General features: G+C 42.4%; 1 protein-coding gene across 2 annotated transcripts in view; it reads left to right on the forward strand.

Annotated features, from left to right (window-relative positions):
* The window catches only part of LOC123501207 (transportin-3-like), a 28,689-nt gene continuing 11,742 nt past the window's right edge, over nt 1-16,947 (forward strand). For both annotated transcript variants that reach the window (XM_045249887.1, XM_045249888.1), the window contains exons 1-9: nt 1-460; nt 4,607-4,702; nt 6,137-6,302; nt 6,900-7,078; nt 7,796-7,965; nt 8,693-8,860; nt 10,787-10,907; nt 15,249-15,395; nt 16,689-16,894. In XM_045249887.1, the coding sequence (XP_045105822.1) occupies nt 344-460; nt 4,607-4,702; nt 6,137-6,302; nt 6,900-7,078; nt 7,796-7,965; nt 8,693-8,860; nt 10,787-10,907; nt 15,249-15,395; nt 16,689-16,894 (1,370 nt within the window). In that variant the 5' untranslated portion in view covers nt 1-343. The remainder of the gene's footprint in view (nt 461-4,606; nt 4,703-6,136; nt 6,303-6,899; nt 7,079-7,795; nt 7,966-8,692; nt 8,861-10,786; nt 10,908-15,248; nt 15,396-16,688; nt 16,895-16,947) is intronic.

Here is a 16,947-nt window from a genome sequence, read left to right on the forward strand (position 1 = left end):
CCGCCCAGTGTGGCAACAGTGAGCGGCAAAGGCGAGGACGGTTGTGAGTGGCGGCGGGTACAGGACACTTACCTTCTCCTGCCCCATATAAACCCAAGAGAGACCTCACATTACCACTATACACACATCATATCGCTGCCATGCCGGGCTAGCCGCTGGACCCTTGCTCGTAGTCGCGGCAAGCGTGAAAATCTAGAAAAGAGGCTTGTTTACTGCCATGGCGTCGAGGTGCAGTCCTTCCTGAGGCCGCTTGCGAGTGCTGCTTTATTTATTTACCTGTAGTGTGCGTGGGGACGTGAGCGTGGCGGTGGTGGGCCTTGCCTCACCCCGGGATTATGGTAAGATGGAGGTGGATGTCAGCGAGGTGTTGGCGGCTATCGGGACGCTCTATGACGCTCAGGTCCAGGACAGACAGAAGCATGACCAGGCGTCCCGCTGGCTCGGACAGCTGCAGCGATCGGTGAGTCCTCAGTGGCGTGGTGTGGGTGTGCAGGCTGCATCGTGGGTGTTGGAACCAGGGGCACGGGAGTCACTATTGGTGTGGGTGTGTTGGTGCATGGGGTCACCGGGGTGAGGGTGTGCGGGGTCATTACCTCAGGGGCCATGGGTCAAGGGATTCTGAGTTGCAGCTTAGGGCTTAATGTTAAGATTGTGACACGCATTGACCATAGTACTGGGCCAACTCGGACCAAATTTAGATATATAGAACAACAAGATTCACACATCCAAGAAATTGTTTGCAAATCAGATAAATGTGCAAATTCAACCAATACTTCCTCCCATCGACCCCTTCACTAACCTGCTGAAACATCTGCATTTGGTAAACTAACCCAACCTTACATTTTGTAATCTAACTGAGTTCCCCACTGGAGCCCCACCATAAGATACACTTATTACTAATTTCAGGCAGGGTAAGCTTACCTGGTTTATCTACCCAATTGCTTAAGTCATACTCAATCCAAGGATTGCATTAACTGCTGGCTCACCAGTCCACATCTAGCACTTGTGCTGCAATGTTTCTAGAAACAGTGGGTGGAGATGTGTGCCATAAGCAGAATGATATTCACCAATGTGTAGCAATGAGTTATGTGTGTGTGTGTGCAATCAAGACAAGGGGGTAAGTGAGTGTAGTGTAGTATCGTGTGATGAGGAAGTATGAATGGTTGTGCATGATTAGTGTATCAGTACTGTTGTAGGCTGAAGAGGAGAACAGGATATCTTTGAGGTATTGGTGCAATGGTGGCACCATTCACTACATTGTCAGGGAGAGAAATCCATAGATCTATGCATCTTACACTGAGAAATCAATGTCTACGGTCCAGTGAGGCATGAGGTTTAAGTAGCTTGAGTCTGTGTCCCCTGGTATTAGTTGCAGGGGGACTTAGTGAAGAGGTCAGACAGGGCAATAGATGAATGGCTATAAAAGATTTCCCAGTGTTTGATAAGGTCAGCTATAAGTAGTCTGCCTTGCACGACTACAGATTCAACATTTTAAGGTGGTCAGTATATGAACAGTCTTGGAGGCCTTACACTTGTTTGGTCCATTGATGCTAAGCTGACTCAAGCACCCTCAAGTCAGCCAAGTATCTTGTGTGCCATACTGGGTGGCCAAACTCAAGCAGCAGCCTAACATGTGCCTTATAGATGGTTGTAGTGAAATGCTGCAAACAGTGGCAAACTCTGTGAAGGGTTAGAGTGACGTGTGGTGTATTGGTGGAAATGGCAATAAAACCATAATTCAGTAGTAACATTAAGACATTAATCATGACTTTGAATTAAATAGAAATTAAAATGTATTTGATAAATACAAATATAAAAGCCATAAAGCAATAAGATTCACAAAGCCAAGAAATTGTATATCATTCATCGTTAACAAACCCAAAATACCAAATATAAAACAACAAGCCTAAGAAAACAAAAATTAAAATATACTACTTGAAAAGCAAACAATAAGATTAATGCTTAACATTCAGACAACAACACTCATCACATTCATTGGTTGTTGAGAATGGCCTGAGTATAACCCACCTAGTTTCTGCATGGTGTATTTACCCAGTTGTATTTATCTAGTTGTGTTGTATAGGGTTCGAGTGGGTGCTCATAATGTCCTGTCTCTGTATCTCCACGTATGTAATTTTTCTTTAAAGCTATGCACGTGTGTGTATGGGTCAGGGGGAGCTGGTGACAGACTAATTTGAGTAAGCTGACCAGTGAATGACAAAAGAAGGAAGGAAGTAGCTTGAGAAGTGATCTAAGGCAAAGCAGATTACAATAGCAAGAAGAAGAATACTCATTGCAAGGGAAGTGGGGTGGATAGGGAATAAGCAGCAGAGAGGGCATTGTATAGTGCAGGGGAATAGGGAGTGATGGAAATGTTTCTGCATGGCGCACATTGGCTAAGGAGAGAGAGAGAGAGAGAGAGAGAGAGACATGCTCTCTCTCTCTCTCTCTCTCTCTCTCTCTCTCTCTCTCTCTCTCTCTCTGCTCCTGTTCCTACATGTGAGGGCTTATAGCATATCTTTCCCCTCCATTGCTGGCACATCACTCAGTTGTTAGATTATTTCACTGGGTAGATGTTAGATGTTGCTGTCTTTCATTCCAGTGTTCGGGGAAATATGGTAAAGCAGGGATGTATATGTCTATGTATTGTGAGGGAAGTGTATAGTAAGAATAGCAATTGAAGTATGGGATTAAGTTGGTATTCTCCATACAGGTGGTTGAGGAAGTATGGTGGAGTATGTATGTATGTATGAATGTGTGGTGAGGGAATTGTATAGTGTATGGTGGGATCTTTCATTGTTGTAAAGGTAGTGGATAAATCTCAGTAATTGTTTAATTTGCTAATGTTTCAACAAAAAAGTCATCAGAGAGGATTTTTTTTATTTCTCTCTCTCCTAGGTCAACCTCTGATTAATCCACCACCTTCACTTCTCAGCTGTCCCTCTATGTAACTATCTCATCATTCATTGTGTATCATTGTCATTGAATAGGGGTGAGATTAGAGTATAGGACCCTTCATTGTATATCATTATTTAGTGGTATGTATTTGTTAAAATTTGTGTAGGCTGAATAGTGGTGAGATTAGAGTATAGGACCCTTCATTGTCTACTATTATCAATGGTTTTCATTGTCAGCCTGTGTTATTTTTTCATTTATTTATTGTTTTTTTTTTTTTTTTTTTATGTAAGAGGGGAAATCTGGCTAAGGGCAACAAGAACAATTAAACAAAAAGGCCCACTTAGATGCCAGTCCCCGAGCAGATCCGAAAGAGAGAGAGAGAGAGAGAGAATTACCCAAAAGAATGGGATAAGTATCTTGACTCCTCCCTCTTCAGATGATAGGAAGAAGGAAGTTGTATTGTGAGTGTCTGTGTGTGCAGGGTGTCATTATTACCAAGTTTGAGCACCACATGTTCCACCAGTGGGCTCTTTTGGTGAGAGGCTGGAAAAGTTATCTGACGGAACCACTGTTTGATTAGATTAGATTAGTTGCCTTTAGGATCAGGACACTTATCAGGCTTATTAATTTCCTCAGATATAGGTTTGCTGGTGTTCTCATCCTGCTTAGCCCTAAAGATGTAGTTATTTAGTTCAGTCTAGTTTGTTTTTCTATCTTACTGTCTCCTCTTATCAGTTTGTTTGTCTCATCTTAGTGGTCATTATTTTTGTTGCTATTAGTGTGTGTGTGTGTTTCCCTTCTTTCTTTTTTATGTAGGTAGGTTAGGTTGGGTTGGGTTGAGTTAGATTAGGTTAGGTTTGATGGTTTGATTTAAGTTATGTTAAGTTTTGTTTGGGAAATAGTCCGCTAAGGGCAACAAAAAACGATAAAAAGATGGTGGTGTGTCTGGGATTCCTGGCTTGGTGGATAGATACATTAATAGACACCAAAATTTTGATGCCCAGACTTTTTCTTCCTCAAGTGATCCAAAAAAAGACTAATCTTAAACCTTATCTTATGAATCCCGATGATATTTTTGATGTGCAGGAACACCCTATTCTTTTACCCCTTCAATGCTCCACACCACCTACTTATATCTCTTCACCTCTCCACACTACCTATTTACACCTCCACCCATTCATACCATCCCTTTATACCTCCACCACATCTCTTCACCTCTCCACACTATCTATTCACACCTCCACCCCTCCCATCTTACTCCTATTCCCACCTCTTCACCTCTCCACACTACCACCCCTCCACACCACCTCTTGATACCTCCATTCCCACCTCTTCACCTCTCTACACTACCTATTGATACCACCCATTCGCACCATACCTTTATACTTCCACCCTCATCTCTTCAGTCCTTCACCTCACCACACTGCCTCTTTCCACTTTCCTCCTTATTCTCCTCCTCCTCCCATCCTCATCTTTCTTTAATGATTTTACTTTTTCTTTTGTTTATCCATTTTCCTATTCATGCTTCTATCCATTTATACCTCTACCATCACACCTCTTCACCTCTCCACACTCTTTATCCCTCCACACCATTCTTGTTTTACCTCCATGTCCATCTCTTCACTCCTCCACTCTATCCCTCCATCCCTCCACACTACTTCACATTCCATCCCTCCACTTAGACTGATTCCACTTACTCCCGTCTCAGGTACAAGCGTGGAAAGTGGCTGACCAGCTCCTTCACCTCAAGCACGATGGCAACTCCTGTTTCTTTGCGGCACAGACTCTCCGCACCAAGATACAGGTGGGTACTCTGAATTGTCCTTCTCTTCTTACTTATCTTTTCAGTTGTCTTCTTCATCTTTATCTTCTTTTTTCCAATCTTGTTTTTCATCTTTATCTTGTTGTTGTTGTTGCAGTTTTTGTTCTTCTTTTTCATCTTGTTCTTGTTCTTTTTATTGTTGTTGTTGTTGTTCATTTTCTTCTTCTTTTTCATCTTCATCTTGTTCTTGTTGTTCTTGTTCTTCTTTCTTTCTTTCTTTCTTTCTTTCTTTCTTTCTTTTGTTTCCATATTCCCTCTTATTCTCTTCCTCCTCCCTAAAACTTGTCGTCTTCTTCCCAGTCATATTCATCTTTATTTTCATTTTCATCTTTTTTTTTTTACCCATTTTCTCATTCTCTTTTTCCTCCTTGAAATTTACTCTCCTCATCCTCTTCTCTCATTTTCATTATCATCATCATCTCTTTCTGTTTTTTTTTTTTTTTTTTTTTTTTTTTTTTTTTTTTTGTTCTCATTTTCATCCTCCTTCCATCCACATCTTTCTTTAATGTTCTTTTCTTTTTGGCTTTTTTTCCTTTTTCCATTTTTCTTCTCATTTTCTTCCTCTTCCTCCTTTCTTTTCTCTTTCTTTCCTTTTTTTATTTATTTATTTATTTATTTATTTATTTATTTTTATTTTTTTTTTCATATCTATATTTGTATCTTTGTCTCTTTCTCTTCTCTCCTCCATGTTCTAATCCTTCTTGATTTTCCTGCTCATACACTTATGTTGTCCTTCTCCATTCTTTTGTTTTTCCTACTGTGTTTATCTCTTCATGGCCTTTTCTGTCTCCATTTTCATATATCTCTATTTGTATGACTCACTCTTCTCCAATCTCCTCTTGTGTTGGTGTGATGATTGTCTAACTTTGTCTTACCTTTCTTTCTCTTCCTCCATCTCTTTCTCTTATGATGGTGTGATTGTCTAACCTCTTTCTTTCTCTTCCTCTAGTCTTCTTTCTCCTCTTTTGCTGGTGTAATGGCTTTCTATCTTTGTCGTACCTCTTTCTTTCTCTTCCTCTATCTTTTCTTTCTCCTCATGTGCTGGTGTGGTGAGTGTCTAACTTTAAATATCCTCCTTTTGTAGCACTTTTCCTGCACTGTCTCTTCCTTGTCTATCTGTTGTGTTGGTGTAAGGACTGTCTAACTTTAGTCTAACCTCTTCCTTTCTCTTCCTCCATCTCTTCATCTCATCCTTGTCCATCTGCTGTGTTGGTGTGATGGCTGTCTAATATTGTCTAACTCCCTTTTCTACCACTTTCTCTTCCTTCTTCCTTTGTGCTGGTGTGATTCTTGTCTAACATTGTAGAGCCTCATTTGTACCACTTTTTTATTTCCTTCATCTCTTTTTCCTCCTTCTGTGCTGGTGTGATGGCTGTCTAACATTATCTAACCTTCCTTCCCTGTGTTCCCTGACAGCTATACTTTGGGGAGCTCCCAGTGGAGGCACATGCGTCCCTGCGTGCCTCCATGCTGGAGCACATGAGTCACATCACAGAACACACCTATCAGGGCATCGCCACGCAGCTGTGTGTGGCGCTGGCTGACCTGGCGCTTCACATGGCCTCCTGGAGTGACCCCATAGGTAGGTACTGCACTGTTGTGTGTGTGTGTGTGTGTGTGTGTATGTGTGTGTGTGTTTGTGTTTGTAAGAGGGACATTAGTCAGAACAACAACAAAAAAATAAATAAGGCCTCACTGAAGTGGCAATCCTAAAAAAATGTCAAAATGGTCATCGAGAGTTGGTGGATGTGCCTTGAGAGAGCTGAAGTCATGGGAAGGAGGAGAGACAGAAGCAGGCAGGGAGTTATACAATTTTTTCGAAAATGGAGTGAAAGATTGAAATATATATATATTTTTTTTAGAAATTGATTTTCCTTATTCCATTTAAAAAGATAATTTGTAGGTGATGTATTATATATTTTGTTCGACTTTTTGTAATAATTTGGAGTTCTACTTCTTGATTTACTGGATTAATTTAGATATTAAGTTTCTTGAGTGTTCATGGAGTCGGTGGGTTGTAGTATGTAGTGTTGTGTAGCAGCTTACTGCCTCAGTACTGTGTAGAGTTGTCTTTTGTGTGTGGTGCAGGGATTTGTTTTGCCACAATTAAATAAGATTGCACACTTTCATACTGCACGATGAGCAGCACTGACAGCTCCCACCACTTTGTTCCCTGCAGGTGACCTCATCACCCAGTTTGGGCCGGAATCCTCCAAGCCCAACCTGGTTCCTTTACTGGAAGTGCTCATCGCCCTGCCGGAGGAGCTGCACTCGCGCCAGCTCCGCCTCGGACTCAACCGGCGCAAGCAGCTGGATGAATACTTCCACTCACAAGTTCCTAACATCACCAAGATCCTGGTGAGTGACTGCCGCCTGGCTGTGGCAAGAAAGGACGCTGACTTGTATTGGCCATTCATTCTGTGTTAGTTGTTCTTTCAAGTTGTGTTTGGATTGGTGGATATTTCCTCTCAATATCCTAATATCTCTAAGGTCCTGTTGAGTGACTGGTGGGAGGAGACAGGAGACTGACTTAGTGTTGGTCATGCATTCTGTGTTAGTTGTTCTTTCAAGTTGTCTTTGAATTGGTAGATATTTCCTCTCATGTTCCTTACACAACTAAAATTCTGCTTAGTGTTGGCTGGGAGACTGTAGTGAGAGAGTAGCTTGACTTAGTGTTGGTTGTTAACATAAGTGATGGATTTCTTATTATAATGTTGCATCTCTGAATTTCCATTACCACTTGGAGAAGAGGACAAGACAGGTTTACTAGATCCACAACCCAGCTTTTTTTTTCTTCCTTTTTACTATACTGTGTGTTTACCTCCCTATATTCTCTCTCTCTCTCTCTCTCTCTCTCTCTCTCTCTCTCTCTCTCTCTCTCTCTCTCTCTCTCTCTCTCTCTCTCTCTCTCTCTCTCTCTCTCATAATTTTTCTCTTGTTCTTGATCTTTTTCATCTTGTTCTTGTTCTGCTGCTGCTTCTGGTTCTGCTTCTTTTTCTTCCTTTTCTTCTTTTTCTTGTTCTTGTTTTTCTCCTCTTTCTTGTTCCTCTTCTTGTGACCTGTTCCTCTGTTCAGCATCTGGTGGTGGTGAGTGAGGGCACCACCAAGGAGAGCACCCACCTGAAGGCTCTCCGCTGCCTCGCCTCGTGGTTCAACATCCACTCGCAGAACTGGGTGCTACTTCTCAACACCTGCCTAGTGGATGACATCCTCACCGTCGTTGGCAACCCGCAGGTGGCTCCCAGGTGTGTATGTGTTGTGTTGGTGTTGTTTGAGTTTGTTGTCTGTTTCACATCATTCTGTCATTCTCTCCCTTGTTCCATCATGTCTTTTTCAGTGTTTTTGGTTCAAAATTTTTTTCTTCCCTTTATTCTTCTTTTTTTTTGGCTTCATGGTTTGCTGTTCTTTAGTTCACTCCATCCTTTTGCATCACAGCCCAGTATTCCTGTTGGTCATTCTGCAGTTCCTTCACATGTCCTGTCATTCATTCTTTCATCTGTTAATTCACACATCCCTCCATTCTCTCTCTCTCTCTCTCTCTCTCTCTCTCTCTCTCTCTCTCTCTCTCTCTCTCTCTCTCTCTCTCTCTCTCTCTCTCTCTCTCTCTCTCTCTCCATTCTTCAGTGTTATCACATGTCCTTCCATCCTTTTCCATCACAGACCCCTTTCCTGAATACCCTCACATATATTCTTTCTCCATATTGTATTTCAGACCCGTTGTGATTCCTTAATTTCCTCACAAGTCTTTCCATCTTTTCTCACCACAGCCTCATTATTCTTTCTTCAATTCCCTCACATATATTCTTTCTCCTTTTTATATCAGACCCATTGTGATTCCTAAATTTCCTCGCAAGTCTTATCTTTTTTGCACAACAGCATCATTATTCTTTCCTCAGTTCCCTCACAAGTCCATGTCTTTTCATCACAGCTCCATTCCTTCCCCCATTATTACACACTTCCCTCTGCTCACAGGTTACATGAGATTGCGACAGACTGTGTGTGTTCAGCGATGATCATGCTGGAGGCAGAGAGGATCCAGCCCTTAGCAGAGACCCTGTTTGCCGGTGTGCTGCAGATGGGCAACGCTTACCACCTGGCTGTTGCTCTGGAGGACATCAATGCTATCACCAACTATGCCAGGTGGGGTCATCGTACTTGTTGCTGCCACTGCTTCTTTCTTCTCTTCTCTTGTATGTGTTGTGTTTGTCATTCTCCATCATACATCTTTATTCTCTACCACTATTTCTTGTCTCTCCTCTTCTCTTGTACATGTTTTCTTTGTCTTTTTCTTCATCATATGTCTTTGTATTCTACCACTACTTCTTGTCTCTTTCTCCTTCTCTTATATGTGTTTCCTTTGTCATATTTTTCCTTGTATATCTTCACTTTTACCACTTCATATTACTCTATCTCATCCTCAGCTTCCTCCTCTTTCTGTATTTGTCTCTCCATATTCCTCCATCTCCTTCTCTTCCTCCTCCTGTGTTTGTTTCTCCTTCATGTCTTTTGCTTAATTTTCCTCCTATGCAATCTCCTAAAGAAGCGATGTTGTTTTGACTCAGCATGAAGGGAGAAGAATGCCTTTACTCTCTCTGCTGCATCTCCTGACCTGTGTGTATGTTTGGGGTTTAGATTATAGAACAGTGATGATTTTAGCTTGTCATCTCATAAAATCACTGCCACAAAGATAGTGTTGCAGTACTAGTAGGAAAAAAAAAATGTTAAACTTGAATTATGAGCAGTTATTATTATTATTTTTTTTTTATGTAATAGGGGAAGTCTGGCCAAGGGCAACAAAAGCAATTAAACAAAAAGGCCAGCACACTTAGATCTCTGGATGATGTAGTGTTAGATCAAATAGAAAGTGTACAGAGGCAGGTGAAGGAAAGATCTCAGTTTGTCCTTGTGTTGATCAAATTGAAGATGTACAGAGGCAGGTGAAGGAAATACAGGCAACCCCCGTTTAACGAAGGGGTTATGTTCCTAAAAAAACACTTCGTTAAGCGAAACTTCGTTAAGCGAACCGATTATAACAAGTTTAACCCCTGATTTGAACTTCCATTGAGAGTAAGCAAAGTGAGAGTGCATCATAGTACAGTAAAAGGTTTAATGAAAGTAAGGATTATGAAGTTAAACATTTAGGTAGTTTAATTTAAGTCATTATAATGTACACTAATGTATGTATGTACGTAACTTTATAATGTTGACGATCTTAACTTTATGAAGGGAGGGAGAGTGAAACGGGAAAGACACTAACCGGCAACCTTTGGAATGTAAACAAAGTGCGCATCATTGTACCGCATACAAAACTTATGTACCACATTTCCACAAGGCTTTCCATTTTATCCATTGTAGAGTCACGAGTTCAGGTGGTTCTTTTAGCTTGCAAGGAAGATACCATCTCACCAGCCTTCTTAATAGAGTCTGCTGACTTGAAAATAGTAGAGACAGTAGACGGAGTCAAGATGGTGGCCAGCAATGTTATTAGTTTTCTGTCCTCTCTCGTGTCTGTGAATAATACCCAGCTTCACTTCGAGAGTAAGACACTTCCTGGTCTTCTTAGGAACGTTAGGCCACATTGCAGGCGTTTTGGTGGTAAGTTGAACTAGGGAAGATGAGCTGCTGGTGACGCTGTTATGTTTTGACTGGGGAGTGAGTGGTGCGCGTGATCTTGATCTTGATGCTACAGGTGACACAGAATTTATTCTGAGTCAGGCCTTTGTATCGGCAGCGCCTGTGTTGTCCACGAGAGGCTTGATCTTGATCTTTATTCTACAGGTGTCTCAGGATTTATCTTGAGGCAGGCCTTAGTACCAGCAGCTCCTGATGTATTCAAAAGCCTGTCAGCTTGCATGATACGGTGGGGCTTTCAAATTTTGAAAAAATTACCTGGATAAAACTTTGTTAAAGCGAGTTTGGTGTTCGTTAAACGAGCAGATGGTAGTAAAATGAAACCTTCGTTGTAGCGAAATTTCGTTGTGTGAACCTTCGTTAAACGGGGGTTGCCTGTATCTCAGTTTGTCCTTGTCTAAATCACTCACCAGCTGGACATTCTGCACTTGACAGGATCTTCTCTGAGCTTGGAGAGACGCTGGTGGAGGTGATGGTGGAGCAGCCAGGGCAAGGTCTGGGGTCACTGCAAGTCCTCCATCTACTCCTCACCTGCATTGGCCATCATGACTGGGAGGTGAGTACTAACACACACACACACACACACACACACACTGCTTAGTGTAGTGGTTAGCACACTCGACTCACAATCGAGAGGGCTGGGTTCAAGTTCCGGAAAGCGACAAGGCAAATGGGCAAGCCTCTTAATGTGTGGCCCCTGTTCACCTAGCAGTAAATAGGTACGGGATGTAACTCGAGGGGTTGTGGCCTCACTTTCGGTCTATGAGCTCAGCTCGCTCCGTAATGGGGAAGACTGGCTGGGTGACCAGGAGGCGATCGAGGTGAATTACACACACACACACACACACACACACACACACACACACACACACACACACACACACACACACACACACACACACACACACACACACACACACACACACACAGATGAACTATACAAAAGAGAACACCAGAAAAGTTTAGAAAGGGAAGTTATTTATTGTTTGTATTCATTCCAGATAAATGAAAGGAATGTATTTGTATGAACTGTGTTTTTAGGTTGGTGCAGATTGGTGGCTGTTTATCCTTCAGTGTTTAGTACGTAAATTTGCCTTCAGTAAGACAAAATTAGTTAATGATTTTCTCTTTTTTTTTTTTTTTTTTTTTTTTTTTTTTTTACATTACAAGGGCACTGGCCAAGGGAAAACAGTGTTGGAAAAAAAAATCCCGCTGGTTGCCAGGCCCTGTTTAGAGGAAAGTAGGAGAAAGAAAAAACAAAAAAATCTAAAAGGAGGGTCCAGTTAACGTAAGAGGTGTCTTGACACTCCTCTTTTGAAAGAGTTTAAGTCATAGGCAGGTGGAAATACAGACACAGGTAGAGAGTTCCAGAGTTTACCAGTGTAGGGAATGAAGGAGTGAAGATACTGGTTAACTCTTGCATTAGGAAGATGGACAGAATAGGGATGAGAAGAAGTAGAGAGTCTTGTGCAGCGAGGCCGCAGGAGGGGAAGGCATGCAGTTAGCAAGTTCAGAAGAGCAGACAGCATGAAAACAGCGGTAGAAGACAGATAAAGATGCAACATTGCGGCGGTGACTTAAAGAATCAAGACAGTCAGTTAGAGGAGAAGAGTTGATAAGACGAAAAGCTTTAGATTCCACCTTGTTTAGTAAAGCTGTGTGTGGATCCCCCAGACATGAGAGCCATACTCCATACACGGGCGGATAAGGCCCTTGTACAGAGCAAGCAGCTGGGAGGAGAGAAAAATGGACGAAGACGCCATAGGACACCTAACTTCTTGGAAGCTGATTTAGCAAGAGTAGAGATGTGAAATTTCCAGTTTAGATTTTTAGTGAAGGATAGACCGAGTGTGTTTAATGTAGAGGAGAGGGAAGTTGAGTGTTATTGAAGAAGAGAGGATAGTTGTCTGGAAGGTTATGTCGAGTAGATAGTTGTAGAAATTGAGTTTTGAGGCATTGAACAAAACCAGGTTTTCTCTGCCCCAATCAGAAACAAGTGAAAGATCAGAAGTTAGGCGTCCTATAGCATCTCGCCTTGAGTCATTTAATTGTTGTTGGGTTGGGCGTCTGTTGAACGCTGTTGAATAATGCAAGGTGGTATCATCAGCATAGGAGTGGATAGGGCATTGAGTCAGATTTAGGAGATCATTGATGAATAATAGAAAGAGAGTGGGTGATAGGACAGAACCCTGTGGAACACCACTGTTGATAGTTTTAGGGAAGAACAGTGACCGTCTACTACAGCAGCAATAGAACGATCGGAAAGGAAACTGGAGATGAAGGTACAGAGAGAAGGATAGAATCCGTAGGAGGGTAGTTTAGAAATTAAAGATTTGTGCCAGACTCTATCGAAGGCTTTCGATATGTCAAGGCCGACAGCAAAGGTTTCACCGAAGTCCCTAAAGAGGATGACCAAGATTCAGTTAGGAAAGTAAGAAGATCACCAGTAGATCTGCCTTTACGGAAACCATACTGGCAATCAGAGAGAAGGTTGTGAGCTGATAGATGCCTCATTATCTTCCTATTAAGGATAGACTCAAAGGCTTTAGAAAGGCAGGAAATCAAAGCTATAGGGCGGTAGTTAGAAGGATTGGAGTGGTCACCTTTTTAGGGACAGGTTGAATGTGAGCAAACTTCCAGCAAGAAGGATAAATAGAAGTAGAGACACAGATGAAAGAGTTTGACCAGGCAGTGAGCGAGTTCGGAAGCACAGTTTTGAGAACAACAGGAGGGACTCCATCCGGACCGTAAGCCTTCCGAGAATCAAGGCCAGAGAGGGCCAGGAAAACGTCTTTATAAAGAATTTTAATTTTAGGGATGAAGTAGTCAGAGGGTGGAGGAGTAGGAGGAATATGCCCAGAATCATCCAAAGTTGAGTTGGTAGCAAAGGTTTGAGCGAAGAGTTCAGCTTTAGAAAAGAAGAGACAGCTGTAGAGCCATCTGGATGAAGTAAAGGAGGGAAAGACGAAGAAGTAAAGTTGTTAGAGATATTATTGGCTAGATGCCAGAAATCTCGAGAGGAGTTAGAATTGGAAAGACTTTGACATTTTCTATTGATGAAAGAGTTTTTAGTAAGTTGGAGAATAGATTTGGCATGATTACGGGCAGAAATATATAGGGCATGAGTTTCAGCAGTTGGATGGCTACGGAACCGTTTGTGAGCCGCCTCTCTATCATTGACAGCACGAGAACAAGCAGAGTTAAACCAAGGCTTTTTAGCTTTAGGGTTAGAGAAAGTATGAGGAATGTATAGCTCCATGCCAGAGATAATCACCTCTGTTATGCGCTCGGCACAAAGAGAAGGATCTCTGACATGAAAACAATAATCATCCCAAGGAAATCAGAATAGTACTGCCTTAGTTCCTCCCACTTAGCAGAGTTAAAATGCCAGAAGCACCTCCGCTTAGGCGGGTCCTGAGGCTGCACTGGAGTGATAGAACAGGTAACGGAAATTAGATTGTGGTCGGAGGAGCCCAACGGAGAGGAAAGTTTAACAGAGTAAGCAGAAGGGTTGGAGGTTAGGAAAAGATCAAGAATGTTGGGCGTGTCTCCAAGGCGGTCAGGAATACGGGTAGGGAACTGCACTAGCTGCTCTAGGTCATGAAGGATAGCAAAGTTGAAGGTTTGTTCACCAGGTTGGTCAGTGAAAGAAGATGAAAGCCAAAGCTGGTGGTGAACATTGAAATCCCTAAAATGGAGATCTCAGCAAAGGAAAGTGAGATAAGATGTGCTCCACCTTGGAAGTCAAATAGTCAAAGAATTTTACATAGTCAGAGGAATTAGGTGAGAGGTATACAGCACAGATGAATTTAGTTAGAGAGTGACATTGAAGTCTTAGCCAGATGGTAGAAAATTCTGAAGATTCAAGATTGTGGGCACGAGAGCAAGTGGTGTCGTTACGCACGTATGCGCAACATCCAGCTTTGGATTGAAAATGAGGATAGAGCAAGTAGGAGGGAACAGAAAAGGGGCTGCTGTCAGTAGTCACAGACAACTGTGTTTCGGTTAGGAAGAGAAGATGAGGTTTAGTAGAGGAGAGGTGGTGTTCCACAGATTGAAAATTAGAACGAAGGCCACGAATGTTGCAGAAATTGATAGTGAAAGTATTAGATGAAGTGTCAAGACACCCAAGGTCGACAGCAGAGGGCAGTCCGACCTGGGGACATTTATGGTCCCCTCCCCAGAGGGGGACTCCGAGGCAGGGCGTGGTGAAGCCATTATTAAATTTTGATTTGAAGAGAGTGTAAAAGTGTAAGGTGTTGTAGTGTAGTGTAGGAAGTAGTAGAAGTTGTCTTTAGAGGGCAGGCTGCAGCTGCTCAATTGTATAAATGAGACCACAAAGGGAACCGGGAAGAGAGGACACGGGGAATCACTCAGTCTGCAGCACTGCCTACATCCCCGTAAGTACCTCTCCTGGAGTATTCCACCGGGCGGCAGGTGACTCTATTTATGTATTTTGCATTTTGTGTATGCATTTTAGTAAGTTTTTCAATACTACTACTACTACTACTACTACTACTACTACTACTACTACTACTACTACTACTACTACTATTTCTAGCCTATCCTTCCCTATCATAATCTTCTCAGCCCAACCCCCAACCCTTCCCTACCCTTCCCTTCCCTTCCCTACCCTACCCTACCACATCCCACCTCACCTCACCTCACCTCACCTCACCTCACCTCACCTCATCCCATCCCATCCCAGCCCACCCCACCCCACCTACCCCACCCCACCTCACCCCACCCCACCCCACCCCACCCCACCCTACCCTACCCTACCCTACCCTACTCTACTCTACTCTACTCTACTCTACTCTACTCTACTCTACTCTACTACTACTACTACTACTACTACTACTACTACTCCAATAGTCATCCATTCTTGTCTCCTCAGGTGGCAGAGATCACCTTCAACTTCTGGTACAAGCTGTCCGAGGTGCTCTACAAGAAGAACTGTGATAATGTCAATGAGCAGTTTAAGCCTTACGTGGAGAGACTCATAGAGGCGCTCTACCGACACTGCCAGATGGAGCCAGACCATGTAAGTGTGTGTGTTCTCTTCACCTGCTCCCTCTGTACCGTGGCTAGATACCCCACTGTGTCTTTCTGTGTGTCAATGCTTCTCTTTGTCTATATTCCTCACTGTGTTTTGTTTCCTTTTATTTCTTCCCTCTGTACCTTGACTAGATTCCTTACTGTGTCTTTATGTGTGTTGATACTTCTCTTAACTTGTCTATATTCTCCACTGTGTCTTCCTATGTGTTCTCTCTATTTCTTCCCTCTATACCTTGTCTAGATTCCCTACTGTCTTCCTTTCCTATGTATTCTCTTTACTTCTCTTTTACCTTGTATATAATCCCCACTGTGTCTTCCTTTATGTTCCCTTTACCTCTTCTCTTTACACTACACCTTGCCTATATTCCTCACTGTGTCTTCCTTCGTGTTCCCTTTACCTCTTCTTTTTGCACCTTGTCTAGATTTCCCACTGTGTTTTATTGTGTTGGGTTAAATTGATGTGTTTATTAATTTATATTTATTTTTTTGCTTGGTTGTAATGTTGTGTTTTTGTTTTGTGTTTTTTCTTTCAAATTGTGGTGCCTCTAATTGTTTTGCTTCTTATCTTTGTTTGTCTCCCTCAATACTATCAGATGGACCCGGAAAGTGTAAGTTTGCCTTCTGGTTTTTATTTCTTTTCTGTTCAACTGTTCATTATTATTTCCTGCTCCTGTAACTGCAAAGAGTGAGTTTGTGCAAGGCATACTGTTCACATAGGTGTTCTGTGAGTTTACTATGCATCACTTTTATTCTGTTTAAATCAAATGGATCCACAAAACATGAGGATGACAATCTGTAATTTATCAGGTTATAGGAAGGAAAAGTCATGTTAAATGTCATCATGTTAATGTTGAACAGTTTGGAGTATTGATCGTGTCTCTTCTGGTAAATGTGTTGTGTTATTGAATAGCTTCCTTTAGACTTGATCTCATCTCACCACCAGTAAATTTGATATTGTTGCTTCTTTGGTATGTATGGTGGGCTATCATTGTCCCTTTCCACTTGGGGCTGACAAGGTTAAGCGTGTCAATGATGTATGTGTGTGTGTGTGTGTGTGTGTGCACGTGCATAAGTAAGTAAATTTATTGCTATAACAGCACTTAAAACTTGTAGAATTTACAAACATCAACATTAAAGCACAATCTGATAAGTGTGTGTAAGTTACCTATTCTGGGCCTCCTTGTGTGTGATTGGCAGCCTGATGTACAGATATCTAGCCATTATCAAACATTCAAACTGTCCAAGGCTTGATAATCACACATACACACTGGCCGCACAGGACACCATCTTGGCGCAGCAGGACGACTTCTATGAGTTCCGGGAGCGTGTGCAGGAGCTGATCAAGGACGTGGTGTTCATCTGTGGCTCCAAGCTGTGTTTCCAGCAGATGGCACATGTTCTGCAGGCGCCGGACGTGGCCAAGAACTGGAACCTTATGGAGGCAGCGCTCTTCATCATGCAGAGTGTGGCCAAGAACCTCATACCGTGAGTCCCCTGCCTTGTCGTGTTGATGATAGCCTAGAGATATGGAACTTGCC

This window comes from Portunus trituberculatus, chromosome 9 (assembly GCF_017591435.1).
Source record: "Portunus trituberculatus isolate SZX2019 chromosome 9, ASM1759143v1, whole genome shotgun sequence".
NCBI lineage: Eukaryota > Metazoa > Arthropoda > Malacostraca > Decapoda > Portunidae > Portunus > Portunus trituberculatus.